General features: G+C 30.8%; 2 protein-coding genes across 2 annotated transcripts; one reads left to right on the plus strand and one right to left on the minus strand.

The window, feature by feature from the left end:
- Window positions 1-1,086: 1,086 nt before the first annotated feature.
- LOC114196323 (LRR receptor-like serine/threonine-protein kinase GSO1) lies at window positions 1,087-5,953 on the minus strand. Its single transcript, XM_028086930.1, has 2 exons — window positions 1,921-5,953; window positions 1,087-1,702 (listed from the first exon to the last, which is right to left on the minus strand). Exons 1-2 carry the CDS (start codon window positions 5,333-5,335, stop codon window positions 1,335-1,337), a joined length of 3,783 nt encoding a protein of 1,260 aa, XP_027942731.1. The 5' UTR covers window positions 5,336-5,953; the 3' UTR covers window positions 1,087-1,334.
- Window positions 5,954-8,397: 2,444 nt separating this feature from the next.
- Window positions 8,398-10,259, plus strand: LOC114164314 (peroxidase 7-like). Its single transcript, XM_028048945.1, has 3 exons — window positions 8,398-8,762; window positions 9,038-9,380; window positions 9,727-10,259. Exons 1-3 carry the CDS (start codon window positions 8,448-8,450, stop codon window positions 10,134-10,136), a joined length of 1,068 nt encoding a protein of 355 aa, XP_027904746.1. The 5' UTR covers window positions 8,398-8,447; the 3' UTR covers window positions 10,137-10,259.
- Window positions 10,260-19,085: the final 8,826 nt, after the last annotated feature.

Here is a 19,085-nt window from a genome sequence, read left to right on the forward strand (position 1 = left end):
TATATTATTTGAATTTTAATTTGTAGCTACTTTGGTGGGTGTATGTTTTGATTTGTGTGTAAGATTTTATTACGCAATTATAGCTTGAATTTTAATTTGTAGTTTGTTTTATTGAAATGTGGGAATAATTTAAATTTGAATTTTAAATTTCGTATATTAATTAGAAGCAATAGTTAGGTTATGATATGTTGTACACAAAATCATTTTTTTTTCATTTCAAATGTTAATGAGCTAGACGTGATTTTAGATAATTGACGTTAGTTGAGACTCAAGTAAATTATCACAATAACAATAAATTATAATTAAGATAAAATTTGACCTACGTTTTCAAGGATTTAAACTCGGTATCATTGTGAAATAATCTAGGATTCATATGATATCATATGCAAATCACAAAGAATTCATCTTTATTACAAAATATTAAATATTGTTTTGGTCTCTTAATTTTTGATAAAAATTTAAATTAATATTTAGTCTCTCAAATTTAAAAATACATAATTTTAATTTTTTTAATTAAATTTATTTTAATATTTAAAATATTTTTCTGCTAATATTGAAGACGACCAACAAACAAGATTGTTAGATGGCTAAAAAAATTTCCTCTCACTTATACAACATAGATTTAATTTAACTTTGTACTTTACTCTCACATTCATATTATTTTAATTACCATATTCTTTATTAGTTTTGCAATTTAATAACGTGTCATTTTGTATTATTTCATTAAAGATTACGTATTCCCACGCTCACACAATCCATGTAACTAAATGACTTATAGTACTGTACTATCTATTATCTTATATTTTTAAATTAAAAAATTTAGTTTATATTTAAAACAAAAAAAAAAAATCAGTGTAACTGAAATATGTTACTGATAAATTAAATAACAATTGTATTATTTTATTCTTTTATATAGAAAACTCAGGGATTATTTACTTTCTATATCTGAGCATGGCACTGCATTTATCTTTCTTTGTTATTTTTATAACTGATTTTGATTCCTGTGTTACGCAAACAAACATTTTATCATTTAACACTTTAATCAATGAATCGAAAAGAAAGTTTTATAAAGGAAACTTAACAATATACATAAGAAATATTTATATATTGAACTTTACTAAATATTAAGACACCTGCATAAGAAGGATACCATTAGTCCATTACCAATGTTACATTCCTAACACGAAATCATCTTAATAAAATTAAGAATCTATGTCTGAACATATAGGATAAGTTTTGGAAGAAGCAATGCAGAAACATAACATATGCTAAACTTACACACAGCAACATTAACAAACATGTCTTCCTTCATCTTGAATATGTTGGAATGAAAATCAGTAATGATCCAGATTCTTCTTATCAAAATCCACAATTTTGTTGTTGGATACGTGCTGGAGATGATGGCATACTTGCCTTGATGTTGGCCTCTCTTGTGGTGCAGTTTTTGTGCAGTGTAAGGCTATCTCCAGCACCTGCAATGCAGCAAACTCTTCACCAGGCAAAAGGGGTTTCAGCTGAGGATCTATCACTTCTTCAACCGCAGTGCCTTCCTTCTCAAGGTTCATCTTCACCCATCTCACCATGTCCATCTCTGCTCCGAAACCTGCATCTGTTGGCATTTTACCAGTAACAAGTTCCATAAACACAACTCCCATGCTGTACACATCAGTTTTCTCTGTGGCCTTCAGTGTGTATGCATACTCTACAAATATACAAATGTCAATCAATAGTTTGCATTACGATGAATCATGCAAATCTCACTTTACAAGTTGATTTTGTAAGATTGGATTAAATTTAAAATCCACTTTCTAAGACAGTATAGCCGGTGTACACTATCATGGCAAAACTTCGGTTCTAACCATGATTCGTAAAAGAATGAGGTAAATAACAATTCAAGTCAATGGTGTGATGAACTATTACCTGGGGCTATGTATCCATAAGATCCAGCAAAGCAAGAATTAGATTCTGCATTAGATTCTGGATTCTCAATGATTGATTTTGCGAGTCCAAAGTCTCCCAGGTGTGCCTCCATGTTGGAATCTAGTAAAATGTTGCTGGATTTGATGTCCCTGTGAATGATCTTTGGCACACAATCGTGATGGAGGTACTCCACTCCGTGAGCTAATCCCATTGCAATTTTGAACCTTGTGTCCCAATCAAGGATCCTCTTTGCTTTGAGGGGCACCCCATGTAACCAATCCCAAACACTCCCATTCTCCATGTACTCATATATCAACAGATTCCAACCTGTTCCTTTCATTCTGTTGCTACAACAACCCATCAGTTTTACCAGATGCCTATGTTTGATCCTCCCTAAGGTTTTGATTTCTCTTATAAAGCTTTTGTTCAACAGATAATCATCTTTTCCTGAAATCTTCTTCACAGCCACGATCTCTCCAGAGGGCAATTCAACTCTGTACACTGTCCCAGAGCCTCCACAACCAACTACAAACTCATCACTTAGATTGTTTGTGGAATACATGATGTCTTGCCACCTGAAATCTCTCTTTGCAGGCACAGTCAGAGGGATCAACGATCGTTTATGTGCTCGTGAAGAAGAGGAGAAAACAAAACTCAGTTCACTGCCTCTCCTGAAAAATTCTTGCTTGCTTTTAAACAAGACGATCACTACAAGTACAAGTAAAGCAATTACAGCTAAAGTTGAAAGTGTAGAGACTATAATCACTGATGTATTGCTGAAGACTGATCGCTTATCACCACCTATGCATCTTGCAAGGGAGGCTCCACAAAGATGAATGTTCCCTTCAAATGATTCATGAGGCCAGCGAGAGAATTGCTTATCCAATGCTCCTTGAAGGTTATTGTAAGAGATGTCAAGCTTCTGCAAACTGGTCAATTCACCAACTGCTGAAGGCACTTCTCCAGTGAGTGCATTGTGAGAAAGATTAAGTACTTCCAATTTTGACAGCATGCCAATTGAAGAAGGGATATGACCAGAGAGATTATTGTAACTTAAGTCCAAAATGCTTTGGACATTTTGAAGACTTCCAATCTCAATTGGTATTTCCCCACTAAAGCCATTCCTGGATAGCCGCAGCTCATAAAGATTGTTCAATTTACCTATTGTTTGAGGGATTGGTCCAGAGAGGTTATTATGGTCCAGCCTGAGGGTGTTAAGAGATACAAGATCGCCGATATCACCTGGGAGAGTTCCACTGAGAGAATTGTTATTCAAGGAAAGAACAATCAACTTGGGTTGTTTGAGTAGGCCTAGTGGAATAGACCCAGAAAATTGATTGAATGAGAGCTTAACCTCTCCCAACTGAGGCAAATTTCCAAGCCATAGCGGTATGTGTCCAGTTAGAAGATTGTTGTTCAAATCAACGTGAGTCAGGTTATTGCACAAAGAAAGCTCATCTGGTATTCCACCCGTGAGTGAATTTCCTGAGACGTCTAACAATGACAATGCGGTGATTTTTCCCAATGTCCTTGGAATTTCACCTGAAAACTTGTTGTTACCTAATCTCAACCTGTCAAGGGAAGGTGAATTTCCCAGGACAAAGGGTATTTCACCGTCAAATTCATTATCTGTGACATCAAAAGAAAGAAAGGAACTAGAGCTACACAATGGAGCCAAACTACCATTCAGTCTGTTATTTGAAAGATTCACTCTGGTGAGGTTTGCTAGATTTACAAGTTGGTGAGGAAGACTACCTTCAAGAGAATTGTTGTAGAGAATGAACTGCTCCAAGTTTCTGAGGAATCCGAATGTTGCTGGAATGCCACCTGAGAGGCGATTATCTGCCAAATCCAGCACAGTGAGTTTATGACAGTTCCCAAGTGTTGGGGGAATCACACCCACAAGTTCATTCTGCCTAAGGTGCAAAAAGTTCAAATCTTTCAGCCTCCCTATAGTGAAGGGAATTTCACCACTGAAATGGTTTCCAAAAAAATCAACCCATTGCAAGCTTGAACAGTTACCGATCTCGAGAGGAATCTTCCCTGATAACTGATTATCATAAAGATACATTATCTCCATTTTCCCAAGCGTCCCAATCTCTCTGGGAAGATCACCCCGCAAGTTGTTATGAAACAGTGCAAGACTCTGCATGTTAGTGAGGTTTCCTATGAAGGGAGAGATTGAACCATCCAAAGTGTTGTTGTGAAGTAAGAGATCGGTTAGCCCCGTCAACCCATAAACCTCAATAGGTATTGACCCGTTGAGATCATTGCCTGATAAATCAAGTTGTTTCAGGGATTGGCACTCACCCAACTCAGCTGGTATCTCACCATGAAGTCCATTATCTCCCATCAGCAAGGTCTCCAAACTTGTCGCATTGGAACATATGGTTCTTGGAATGGTTCCATTGAGTTTGTTCCCAGAGAGAACCAGATATTGTAACTGACCCATGTTCCCTAACTCCTCTGGAATTTCCCCAGTAAGCGTATTATTTGTCAAGTCCAGATTTTGAAGGTTACCCAATTGAGCCAGAGACGGTGGAATGCGACCCTCGAGTTGGTTACCCATTAAATTCAGATATGTAAGCTGACTCAGCTGCCCGAGTTGACTCGGAATAGACCCGGTTAGGCTGTTGTTGGCGAGGTTCAGAATTTGAAGTTTCCTGAGTAGACTCAGTTCACTCGGAACCGAGCCATTGAGGTTGTTCCCGGCGGCGCTGAAGACCTGAAGGCTCCAGCAGTACCCCACTTCGTACGGAATCGGCCCAGTCAAGTCGTTTTCCTGCAGAGACAAATATTGCAACTCACTGAGTCGACCAAGCTGGGCCGGGATCTGACCGCTGAGTCTGCATGAGGCCAAACCAAGGTACTCGAGGCTGGGCATATACCCAAGCGTCTCAGGAATCGGGCCACTGAGTTGGTTGTTACCGATTCGCAAAACTCGGAGACGCATGAGCGAGTCTAACTCGGTGGGGATTTGACCGTTGAGTTGGTTGGAGTGGAGAAGGAGAGATTCCAACGAAGTGAGGTTCGAGAGGGCCGATGGAATGGGACCCTCGAGGCGGTTTAAAGAGAGATCAAGGTGCAGCAGGTTTTGCAAACCACCGAGTGACGGTGATATCGACCCACCGAGTGACGAATCGGACAGGTTGAGTCCCACCACTTGCACCGAGTCGTCATCAGCATCCAAAGAATTGAGCTTCTTTGAACCACATGACACCCCTCTCCAGCTACAGTAATCGGTGTTGTTCTCTGACCAATCCCTTAAAACATTTTCTGGGTCTTCAGTGAACGATGATTTCACCTCCAAAAGCACTCTCATGGTGCTCTCATTACCACGGCAAAGGAGTGCAGAAGAAAAACACAGGAGGAGCACAAAACCAAGGGTTGAAATCCTCATTGATGCTTCTCTCATTTTGGGATGGAAGGTTACTCTAAATTCTTCAGCTCAAATTGTTGTTCTTATTAACAAAAAGACACACGAAGACAAGTGAAATTTAATGGTGTAGTTGTGGGTTGGGAAGCGGTGGTGGTTGTTCTTGGATTGTGAGTATGTATTATTGGCAGAAGATAGAAGTATGAAGCTACATGGTAGTAGTGCATGTTGGTATGCTTTCACATGTTATCTTGAAGTGTGTACATGTGTAAGAAGATTGAAAGGTTTGAAGGTTTGATCATGATGCATCTGCATGACATGCATTGGAGATATATAGATGAGTTGGTAGAAGCTGAGACTATGTTGACAAAGCATGCCTATATCATCCATGAATGAGAGTATAAATGAGCATGCAAGTGTGTCAGTCACCTGCAACAGTGACCAATTACCATTTATGGCAATAAACGCTTATTCATTAATGTGGAAGAGCTGAATGCTGAGAAGGTCAAAAGAGCATTGGAAATAGTATCAGAACAAAAGGTGGTAACGAATAAACTATTAAGAATATGTGATGTGATACAACAGAAAAAAGAAAAACACGGTGAAGTGATGAAGATATGAGGTTAATTACAGTGGTTGGGTGAACAAACAGAGGGAAATATTATTCTTGGATTTTACATGGTTTGAAGAAGAAGAAAACTCCCATTGAGAGAAAGTGAACAGTTTTGTGTCTGTATCTGTAGTTTGTTTGTTCTATACTAAGTCAATGGAGTCCCCACGAAGTGTTTGTCATATTATACGTAAGCCACGTAAGGGTTTCAATCAATGGTTAACATTTGTGTTGTGCAGTTCTTCAAGTAACGCGCATCAGAAAGTAAAAATTGTAGGAAAATGAAGAAAAGTTGTGTATTTTATGCATGGATAAGGAGTAATGTTGTTGTTCTTGGGAAGCTTAATGGGTTGATGTACCAAACCAAGACGCGGTTTCTGATTGATTGGTCGTACACTGCATGCACTAAACCCTCTTGGCTGGTCCAACTCGTCTTGTCTTTTTTTTTTTTTTTTTTTCGATTTGTCCAGCGAACTGTTCTAACTGTAGCATTACTTGAGAAACTAGTCATAATATATTTTTAGTTTAATTAAAACTTGAGTTTCTTATAAATCTAGAAAAAATTAATTAAAGTCTTCATTAAATTACAAGTATATTACAGTCATATCAACGGTCAATAAGAAAAATGCATGATTGAGTAAAATGTGTGAAAATGAAAAAATATAAAGATAAGGTAAATTGTTCGAGAAAATAAATTTAAACATACAATTCACAAAAATTAAAATTATCAATCAAAATCAGTTGGCCTTCTCTTTTCTTTTTTCTTTCTTAGAATGACATTTCTTCCTGCACCCCATAAAACCTATAATTCCCAAACTACTCTTAATTAAAATTTTAATGAAAGGTAAAAGGACCTTTAATCTTTTAATTAAAATTCAACCTAGCCAACAACCAACATCAACTTCTACAGATATTGGAAACTCCAGTTGCTCCAACCATTATAGTGTCGTTTGGAGAAGACAACCTCGATCAAAATCAATAAAAATGTGCTCGTGAGAAAAGAAACTTGATTCACCTCTACCTAATTAATTCGAAGGAAACTTCCCTCGTGGACAAAGAAGGGAAAGTGGAAACAAAAAGTAAGTTTAGGGTTTTAAATTTATTTTATGTTAGGATTAAATGTTTTTCATTATATTAAAAGTTATAACTATTAATTAGGGTATAACTCTTTTTTACTTAACAGTATAACATAAGTCAAAACGTTACGATTCGATTGTGACATGACCCACTTAATCTCTGTCACGGAATAATTGATGTCATCTACAACATTTTATTCAGGAGTGAAACAGGGATACTACATCTTATGGTATGCAATAACAAAAAATGGAAGTGCAGAGAGAGAAAAAAAACTGCATGAAGAAATGCACTTAGAATATTTAAGATCAACTTTTAAAAAAAGGCCTTTTTTTTTTCTGTAGTCCTACAATTTCTAAGTGCACCCTATAATTTTTGTAATAAACATTTTGCACTTCATAACTTTCGTATTATCTCTTCCGAAAATTTTCAAGAACAATTTTTTTTGGAATAGGAATCTTAAAAGGGAATTTTAAGAATAAAATTTGTAGAGAATAAGTTTTTCTGAAACGTATAAAATACATTTTAAAATATAATTTTTAGAATATTATTTTCATAACAATTTTTTGAAAACAAACTTTTAGAATATATATAATCAATATTTTACTCTCTCTCTCTTCTTTTTTCTTCTCAAAGACTGCCATTGCTATTAAGGTCATGACGACAATAACTGCATCAGCAGACAACAGCGGCGATATAGTGCAGCAAGAAAGAGTTATGAGATTCAATTAATAATCAATAAAGAACCTTATAAACTGAACAAAAAACTTAAAACATTTGGTCAACGTCAATCATTAGAGCACAATCAAAACTAATAGTTTAAAGTAGAATGTGCCTATAATATTCTTCCCATGAATATTAACAGTATTTGAAAACTTACACAATCAATTGTTAATACGCAAGTTCAAAACTTTTATCCCTCAAACACACTTTTGTCTTAAAAAAACATTTAATACATATAATAAACTTAACAAACTTAACATTTAACAAGATTAAACCACAGTTAAACTTAACATTTATTATGCTAATATTTAATGCACCATATGTATTAATTGTTAAATAAAATTTCCTATAAAATTTTGAATGGACACAGAATATAAAGCAATATTCCCATAATTTCACAATCCTTAATAAATTTTAACCTTGTACAAATTTGAAAAACTATATAGAAGATGTGCTACTAGTATTTTTAAATCAATTATTCAGTCATGCCCGAAAATAATATAGGAGAGAGATAAAGTATGAAAGAATTGTGCTAGATTTTGAGGTGAACAATAAGAAAAAACAAGAACATGCTAACATGTCGTGTTGCTCCATTTTGTGCTTCGCACGTTGGTCTCAGCCTTAACATAATCCCAATATATCATACCAAAGTCGTCTTCTCTATATAAACTATTCACCTATTATCACCTATATCATATATACCTTATTTTAGTTCATTTGTGGTGTCAACAATAACCCAAAAAAATGTGTAACTCTTCCCTCCCATTGTTTCTTCTTTTGGTTTTGTGCATCATTTCAGCCTCAGCTGATCCTTATTACGAAAACTCTGACTATAAACCTTCCTCTTCCTACACAACCACAAGTGACACTGTCTTCTCTCTTAAAGTACCAACGTTAGATGAAACCACCTTTGATAATCTTCTATCCTTTGGTTACTACCGCAAAACCTGCCCCAAGTTTGAGTCCATCCTACACAACAAAGTGAAAGAATGGATCAAGAAGGACTACACTTTAGCAGCTAGTCTCATGAGGCTCCACTTCCATGATTGCTCTGTCAGGGTATGTTATAGACAATTGATACTACGATTTTCATTTTTTTACTTTCATCTTTTACTATTTATTGTGAATTATGACTTAATATGAATTATCAATTAATGTACCATTATTTTTGTTTTTTTTAAATCAATAATCTACGTTAAACCACGCGAAAGAATGAATGAAAGAAAATAGTTAGAAAATAGGAATCAAATTATAATTTTTCTATTATCAATGATAGTGAAAAAGTGTTTTACTCAAGCAATAACACAGTAGCAGTATTATTTGAAACAATGCAGGGATGTGATGGGTCTATTCTGTTGAAGCATGATGGAAGTGAGAGAACAGCAGAAGCTAGCAAGACGCTGAGAGGGTTTGAAGTGGTGGATGATATCAAGGCAGAGTTAGAGAAACAATGTCCCAAGACTGTGTCTTGTGCTGACATTCTCACTGCTGCTGCAAGGGATGCCACAGTTGAGGTAGGTGGACCTTATTGGGCCGTTCCTTATGGTAGGAAAGATGGTAAAGTCTCCATTGCTGAGGAAGCAGCTTTGGTGCCTATGGGCCATGAAAACATCACTTCCATGATTGAGTTTTTCCAGTCCAGAGGCATGACTGTGCTTGACTTGGTTGTTCTCTCAGGTAAATAAACTAAATCAAACAATTATACCTTCAATATCTTGATCAATAAATCCATCAAACAGAAAAAAATTTCGTTAAGATAGATTTTAATCAATGACTCTGATACTATGTTAAGAAATAGTGTTGGAAGTCCCACATCAATAGAGATAAGACAATTTCTTAGTATATAAGTAAAGTGTAAATGTCACCTTATAAGTTGATTTTATGGGGATTAAGGTAGGCTTAAAGCTTACTTCTAACATACTATCATAGTCAAGTTAAAGTCTATCTTAATGAATTTTTTTAACATTTTGTTCCACCCACTTATAGACTACTAACAGATCACTGTATGTGATGATTATGCTAGGGGCTCATACTATTGGAAGAACTTCATGTGGGTCCATTCAATATAGGCTATACAATTACGAAGGAACAGGAAAAGCAGACCCAACCATAGATCCTAAGTATCTGAACTTCTTGCAAAGGAAGTGCAGATGGGCCTCAGAGTATGTGGATCTTGATGCTACAACACCAAAGATCTTTGACAATGTTTACTACATAAATTTGAAGAAAAAAATGGGGTTGTTATCTACTGATCAGTTGCTGTACTCAGATCCAAGGACTGCACCTCTTGTTTCAGCATTGACTTCTACACATTCTGTTTTTGAGCACCAATTTGCAGTGTCAATGGGAAAGCTTGGCATTGTTGATGTTATCACTGACCAAGATGAAGGAGAAATCAGGACCAATTGCAATTTTGTTAATGCTTATTATTGATTTCATCTATGATTTTTTATTTTATTTGTACTTGGGATTTGTTTCCTACCACTTTCTTCTTTTTTCTGAATGCTAATGCTTTCAAATTGTTACATCAAGTAATCTACACTTTTTCTTTGTTTATGTTTTCTCTTCCTTTCATTCTATCCCCCATTCACTATTTTTGGTTTTAATAACGTAAAACTCGTATATTAATATGTATATATTAATAACGAAATAAGCATTGCAACCTTTATGTTGAAAAATAAAATTTAAATAAAGTGATTTTAAAAATAAAAATTGAATAAGTGAGAAAAGTTAACTGATGTATGTTTTATATGTAGAATACATAGTTATATATTTAAAATGTTTTTTTGGAAAAAATATCATAGATAAATTATAATTTATGAAAGAGATAGAAGGAGAATAAAAACAATAAATTAAATAAAAACAAATAACGTGATAGGAATATAAAAAGGGAGTTACATATTGCGTGTATGTAATAACTTATACAATAGATGCGTTAGAGTATCAGCTTTACAACATTCGCTATTAATAACCTATATAAATTTTATTCACGAAAAAATTATCTTCAATTAAGAAGGAAAAAGTCTTTTTTTATAATTTTTTTAATAAATTTATAAAAAAAAATTCCACTAAGTATAAATTTATTTAATAATGACTCAAGATAAATAACACTTTCAGCATTGTACCGCATCTAAGTGTTAATGTTAAGGAAATAAAATCTGGAAAATGTGTGTGAATTTGTGTTGTTTGGAACATTTAGAAACAAAGAAATAGAATTGTTTTCAACAATAGAAGAGTTGATGGGGACAAAATATTATTTAAATTTTTAACAATAAATATAAAATATATATACATAATAATATTAACGTTGGTTGTTAATTTCAATTGGAATTGGATTGCAGCAATTTTAAAAACGAAAAATCTCCAAATTGACAATATTAAACTTTAATTATATGAAAAGTTAAAAAAAGAAGAAGCAAGATCAAATTAAACTTTTCATTAAATGGAAGATGAAAATAATTAAAGAAAAAGTTTCACTGTAATTTACTTAATAAAATATTTCGTGTATGTCTAAGTAATATGAACAACAACTTCCACCATTGTTAATATGAGGTTGCAACTAAACCTACAACTTTACACTAAATGAAAAAGGAAAACAGTTCGATGTTAATGAAAAAATAACCCTAATTATAATAACCCCAATGTATGTGTTTATAGTATAGTAAGTATTATAATTTATTTTAGTATAGATATGTACATGTTTGGTTATTGTTAAATAAAATTTATTTATTTTTATTTCGTATATTTTGTAATTATGTTTTATCGGCACAAAATATTAATTAATTTTGTTGATGATTAATTTTCATTGAGGTATTTTTTTTACCAATTTTCATAAATTTAGTAATTGTCTTATGTATATACAAGTTTGGATTAATTTCATTTAAATTTAAAAATGTATATTCAAATATCGTCAATCATTTAAAAGAAGATACAGTACATTTAAGTTTATCTAATTGTGTACTATACGCCATCACTGGAGATGAATTTTGCCAATGTCACTACTTTTTTCTTCTTCAGAAAAACATCATCTTATTGTAAGTTTTATTATTTAACTCAATTTATATGTAGTTTAAAAAATGTGTGCAATCTATTATTCAATCACAAATTGGTGTATATATATATAGATAAATTTTGTACTAATTTATGTTTCTCGTTAAAAATATCAAATTAATCCTCAAAATTATTATTAGTTTTAATTTGGTCAATTTTAAAAAAATGAAATTTTTTTATCCGTTTTAAAAAAATAAAAAAAAAGAATCAAATTTAATTAACTTTTCAAAAAAAAAATCAAAAATAAACAACCACCTTAATATTTTCAAATGAAAACAAAAATCAAATAAATAATTAAACTTTAATTAAAAGTAAGCACTAGTACAACATGGTGGTTCACTTGGTGTTTCGTTAGTGTTGGTCTGTGGTGATTTGTCGATGATCTTCGGTGGTTCGTTTCTCCTTTATCTCTTTGTGTAGTCACTTTTAAATTTTTTTTTTCTTTTCAGTAAAAGATATTAAATCGGTTGTTTTGGAACCAATCTAATATATCTTCGACATATTACATCAGTGGCGGATCTTGGCAACAAATGTTGGAGGGGCCAAAATAATATAATTTTGAGATTATTAAATTCGATCATTAGTATAATACTTTAAGAAATGAATTCTCTAACTGAATTGATAATTAGTCTAATGCTTCAAAATATGTGAAAAAATAGATTTTATCTTTTTTTCATCAATAGTTTCTTTTTTATCACTTTTAAAAAATGAATTTATTCTTTTATTATTTATCAATATACTTTTCTTTTGTAAATAACATTAAAAAATAATTTATCATAGTATTTTTTTTTATAATTGAGACACATAATTATTAAAATAAAAATATATTATAATCAAGTCATAATTAAAAATCGGTTATGAAAAAACGTATAATACATTATTTATTTTTCTTCTATATTCATAAAAAAATGAATATAAAAAAAGCTCATGAGATAAAAAATAATGTTTTTCGTTATTGAGACAAGAGACAAGAGACAAGAAATGATGCGATAAATGAGAAATGAGAGCAAAAATAATGAGTTTGTTTTTAACTTTTTTTTTTCTTCAAGAACAGAAAGAAAACATATGAAAGAAATGATTACAATATTAGAGTGAGATATTATTACAATTTGTGAAGAACTAAAAGATAATGAGAAAGAAAATAAAAATATCTTAAAAAATATTTGGTTTAATTACTCTTTTGATTCATGTTTTGGTTTAAAAATGTTAAATTGGTCTTACAGTTTTTTAGTTTCAATTTGATCCCAATTATTGAAAAATTGATACAATTTGATCTTTTACGATAAATTTCGTTAAATTTTTTAAAACAGATCAATGACTTTTTTATTAAAATTGAAACTCTTAATATAGATATTTTGCTTTGTTTGTGTAATTAACATTATTGTATAATCAATTTTTGACAAAAAGAGAGTCCAAACAAAAATTAAGCCTAAATATTTTTATTCTTTATTATATTTAATTTTATGTTTTATTATATATTAACACTATATATTGTGCTTTATAAAATAAATGGAAAAATACATAATTTAATTTTCATCCATTTTTAAAATATACTACCTACAATTTAATAAATTTTAAATATATATATATTATAAATTAAAAAAAAAATTAAAATTTTGGGGGGTCGGGGCACCTTCCTGCCTCCATTAAAATCCGCCACTGAATGTATATTAGATTGGTTATAGAACCGATCTAATATGCACTTTAGAACCGATCTAATATACTTATTTTGTACAAGTAATTTTTTAAGAGTTTCAAAACCCAATTTTTATGACCTAATTAAAAAAAATTACAGCATAGAAAATTAAACTCTCTCCTAAAATAAATTGAGGAAGGAGACAATGGATTTGATATTTATAACTAAAGAGAGAAAGAGTGAAGTTGTAATTGTTTGGTTGAGTTTTGAAAGAAGGAGACAATTGGTACCATGCCAGTTGCAGAGAAAACGATATCATATTTTCAGAAATTCACAGTTAATGACAACCACCCTCGTTTTTCTTTTCATAAATGGATGTGACACTTCCAAAAAGAAAAGAAAATCTGATAATACACGTAAATTTTATTCTATAAACTATTTTTCAGGATTAAGTTAAACCAAAACTACTTCCTACCTCTTCTTTTTGGATACCATTTTCTTATAAATGGAAGTTGAGTTGTTTAGATCTCTCATTTCTGCATTTTTTTTTCTAACCCCTTGTTCGTTTATGTTACTTTGCCGTGTCTAATACGAAAAGCTCACTGTTGAAATTTGGAAGTTTTACGTCAGTAAATATAAGATCAATTCATAATATATAAGTGGTATAATTATTATCTTATAAACTGATTTTGTGAGATTGAATTAGACTTAAATACTTACTTTTAACTATAACCTTTTTACCGTTGATTTATTTTTGTAAAATTTAATTAAATTTTAATTATCGCATAAATTTTCAGTTTCCTTACTGTTCAGATTTCAAATACTAATATTAATGTTAGTGTTTTAGTTTGGATTGGAGCAGTACGTTCACATCAGGTGTCCTTAACAGACAAAGACAGAAATAACCTATACTCATATAATTATTTAAATAATTTGATCATATGGTAAAATCTAATTAAAGCCTGTGTAGTAGGAGGACCACTACCTTTTTAAGGATTAAAATTGATTAATAGCTTATATTCAAAAGCATTTGCAATGATGAATAAAGTACTAGTTATGTTCAAATTTTATTACTTAACTGTGAGTATATAGGTATTATTATACATATAGCTTAAATATGGATCTGGGATTAGCATATATCACGGTTAAACATAATTAAAATTTTCCATATTTATAATATCCAATCCAGAAAATTTGTTTGCATAAAGAAAACTTGTGAGAAAACATAATAGCATATTATCAATATATTTTGAAGATGTCAAACACGAAAAATTAAATATTGATAAATAAATATAAACTTTGTTATATACAAAATTAATTTATGAAAAAGGGTGAATTGGAAGAAACAAAAAGACGTATGCATGATTCATTGATGGATAGAATGGGGCACAATAATATGATGGCGATTCTGAAAAGCAGCAATTATATATCTAAACATAATCATTACTTGAAGTAGAATCTCACATACAAAATATATCTTCGTGTTGAATGTACATGATCAAGTTTTCAGCGTCAAACAAAAATATGAATAGACACCAATTATGAACTAATCTACTTTGAAGCCCTACCACTCCAAACTAAACCCTTTGTAAATGGCTCACAAAAGAAGGAAGAAAAAAAAATCTATTTGTTTAGGTAAAATGATTCAAAGAATGGTGGAAATGAGCGTGGCTTGGACCAAACTTGATGCACACGAACATTGAAGATCGTGTTTGATGATTACAGCATTGTCTACTTAGATCTTTTGTAGTTTGTGCAAATTGGGTTCTCTAGCTGAAGCAGATATGCATCATGATGTTTGGAGAAGACCATATATAGTTAAGTGTAATGCAGAAGAAGTTGGCCATGTTCGTGTAAAAGGGAATGCAGCACCAACAACCATGCAAAATCAACTCCAAATCATGTAAAAAACCTAATATCATTAGGTGAGTAAAACTTTTGAGTTTAATATTTGAATGTTGTGATCATGACAATAAGGTAAATAAGTTTCATGTATTCAAGAGGAAGGTAGGAAAATAATTTTCTTTTTAAAAAATTTATAGAAGACAAACAAAAAGGTGTGTGTATCCTCAAGACTCATAATATTCTGTAGACACTGAAGGCATGTGGGCAGAAGCTAGTCATGAATACTAAGGGGACGAACCCACATAATTTAAAGATTCATGAATATATATTTGAAGGAGTATCTGTAAATTAGTTTTAGAAAAGTGGTATTTTGAAGTAAATTTTATATTAATCCAAATGTGAATCTAAATTTCATATCGACTAAAAATAAGAAAGTAAAATATTATATAAAAATAAATATTTATAAATTTATTGTCTTTAAAGTTTTGAGTTGACAATAGTATTAATATCAATATTTTATGTGACTGGACTGAAGTCTAATTGGTGTTGTATTTTTTGGTGAACCTCCCACCTCTTTATACTTAACATATTCAAGTATTTTTATTTTACAAGGATAGCAATAAAGATTTCTATCTGATGCAAAAGGCTTTCAAAGTTATGCTTGCAAATTTTTCTATCAATTTTATACTCTCAAATATTTTCTCACCATGTTAAAGATTATGTGAAAATTAACCTACTCAACGTGATTTTATAACTTGATTTGAGTCAAATATATGAAAATATTTTTAACACACTATTTTAGACATATATATACTCTGATTCGTGTTGAGAACCCTAATCTACTGAAAGAGAGAAAGAGTACGACAGATTAATGAATTAGTCTATCGAGAAATATTTTGTATAATCTAGAATTAGTACAAAATATCTTATAAATTAGTTATATTGATAGCAAGAATTGAAATTTGTTACACAATCCTTTTAAAATAATAATAAATATTTATTGGTCATCTAACTTTCTGTGCTAACAAAAGTCACTATAATCAGTTAATTATTCTTAAATATTTGTATACAGTAAAATATTTAGAAAATATGTATACAGTAAAAAGAATTTAGAAGGAAAACGAAAACCACAAACAGGCTTTAATCATATCCAGTGCATAAATAAAATGAAGCCACACATTTTTTAAGATAACAGTATATTGAGAGAGATTTATTGTAATTATTGGGTGGCATTTGCTTTGGTTGTTTAGAAGATGAGCAATATTTTAATTTTGGAAAGTATTGGCTGCTTTGATCATGATTTCAAAATTTGGACCAAAGCTGCAAAGATTACAAATTTGTTATCATAACTTGTTGTCTTTTTGTTCTGTGAGATGAAACACATTTGCAGTTCTTTTCTTGCAACATAACTTCCAATACCTTATTGCTGGGTCCTCAACCCAAATGCTGCTTAAACCATTTTACTACAGAAAGTGCTTCATCTATTACCCAACTATTTTTTTATCAGTAAAAAATAAAATTAAATTAAAGAGAATATTTAAAAGATGTTCTAATCCTTATACAAAATAGTCACAAATAAAAAGAGGTTCTGACTTAATTTCACGCTCCAACGAACAAAATCTATTACCCAACTAGACATATCAAAATGTAAGAAAAACTTGAAGTAGTTTTTTATTTCTTATAAAAAATCCATCAAAATATGCAAAATTCTAATAATAGTTATACATACATAACCTAAGTAAAAAATGTATATTATAAATAGAGTATTGTTCCATAGAAACTTGATTGGAAACCATGTACTAATCTATGACTATTCGATAAAATTGAAAATTTAGTTGTCATAATTACTAGTAATTAGTTGTAAAATTGACCTCGAACTACGATAGACAAGATTAAAAACCATGAACAATCGATGTTAGAGAAAAAGTATATTTATATAAATTTCAATATATATGTATAGATAGTAGAAGAAGAAAACAAGGAATGTAAAATATTTGAACTTCTTTATAAAGTAAGATAAACTTATATTAATATTTAGAGTAGTTAAAAAAGAAAACTACAAACTTTTAGTGTATAAATTGATGTCAGCTTAATTTAAGATTTTTTTATTTATTTCTTTCTTGTTCTTGTCCTTTTAGAACGACAATTTTTATAAAAATGATTAGGTTGAAAATTTAAATGTGGGTCTAAGTTCTATATTAGATATAAATAATAAAGTTGAACATCAACTCATAAACTCATTATCTTAAGGTTTTAAGTTATAATAAAATTGGTGTCAATATCTTATGTAACTTAGATAGAGGTCTCATTAGTGTTGTGTCTCTTTGGTCAATTCTCTCCTTGATAAAGACTTTAATAATTGCAATGTGAAAAAAAAGCAAATCAATGAGTAACACTACAAAAAAAAGTTTCATTAACAACCAATTGTAATGACTAAAAGTTGTTATTTACTATATGACCAATTAGTTTAGATATTACAAAATAAAAAATTATTGGTTATTAAAATAGTCATTATTATGAATAAAAAATTATAATTATTTGTTAAATTGGTAATTAATTAATTAATTAAAGACTAATTTAGAAACAAATTCTTTTGGTAACAAAAATCTTAGTAAATAATTAATGTTTAGTAACCAATTTCCTTTGATAACTAAAAAGTTAAGTCATTAGTGAAACATTTTCGTGTGAGCAACCATGCTTACTAATATAGATGGTGTTCAAGAATATATTAAATGAAGATTTTGTAAATCAATATTAAAGGCTTCATTAAAGGAAACAAGCGGTTTAATTGTCTGCAATTCAAGAAGAAAAGGTTGTATAAATAGAGTACATGGGATAGCATCAGATACTGTTTATTCTTGGTTGATAATTAATTAATCTGAGTATATAATATATGTTGGAGTTAGAAGAAAGAGGTAATTAAAGAGAATGTTTTTGCCTTAAGTTTTTGATTTGATAGCATCACTCAAACCAAAAATAATGGTTTGTGAGTATATATCGGTAGAGAATGTTTGTCAAACCAAAAAGATAACTAAAGAACTGCTTCCCTGCTTTCACAAAAGCTATCCAAAGTGCTTTCACAGCTTTCCTTTTACCCACTGTTTACTTTATTCTCTTATTTATTATCATCATTACTATTATTTTTACTCATATATACCTATCTCTAACCACAAAACCATCAAAACCTTCTTCAGAGTTTTTCCTCTGCCAAACCCTAACCAAGTAAACTACCACCCAAATAAATTATATAAAGATATTTATATTCTGACACTATTATTTCTTTTATTATAATTATTTTACTTTTATTTATATAAGTTGTCAAATGATATCAAACAACTTTTTTTTATTATATAATTCGTGAATGACTTGTTTATTAGGCCAAAGTTTCAAATATATCCGCTAAATTAGAAAAAATATGAATAATTACTTTGTCAAAAAGTGTAACACAACATTCAGCATTATAATTCATATGTATGAACTGTTAATTATGATGTTCACAAACAACATGTATTTCTCAAAGTCATTAAATAGTTTACAAAATACATGATAAATAGATTTTACTTTTGTAAATGAGCTTCACTTTTGGCGTTGTTTTTAACGCACGTATTACTTTTTCACATCCTTTTTCTACCCTTTTCAAATTTATTAGCCAAATGGGTAACAACAGAAGGTCGAAATGAGATGTTTTTCTTTTTCCAACCCTTCCAAACTCTAAATGCTGGGAACTAACTCAGGCCTCTAAAGTTCTCTTCTTATAACACTTCTATCTGCTAACCAAAAGAAAGAACAAAAAAAAAAAAAAAAACCAAACTTCACGAATAATACACAAATTCCTATACACCAAAACACTG

Source organism: Vigna unguiculata, chromosome 9 (genome assembly GCF_004118075.2).
Source record: "Vigna unguiculata cultivar IT97K-499-35 chromosome 9, ASM411807v1, whole genome shotgun sequence".
NCBI lineage: Eukaryota > Viridiplantae > Streptophyta > Magnoliopsida > Fabales > Fabaceae > Vigna > Vigna unguiculata.

Bases quoted from the DNA above. Each gene is read 5' to 3' on its own strand.
- LOC114164314 (XM_028048945.1), top strand. From the start codon at position 8,448: ATGTGTAACTCTTCCCTCCCATTGTTTCTTCTTTTGGTTTTGTGCATC. The intron at 8,763-9,037 runs GTATGTTATAGA...GAAACAATGCAG, and splicing joins TCCATGATTGCTCTGTCAGG to GGATGTGATGGGTCTATTCT. The intron at 9,381-9,726 runs GTAAATAAACTA...TGATTATGCTAG, and splicing joins TGACTTGGTTGTTCTCTCAG to GGGCTCATACTATTGGAAGA.
- LOC114196323 (XM_028086930.1), bottom strand. From the start codon at position 5,335: ATGAGAGAAGCATCAATGAGGATTTCAACCCTTGGTTTTGTGCTCCTC. The intron at 1,703-1,920 runs GTAATAGTTCAT...GTATATTTGTAG, and splicing joins TTATGGATACATAGCCCCAG to AGTATGCATACACACTGAAG.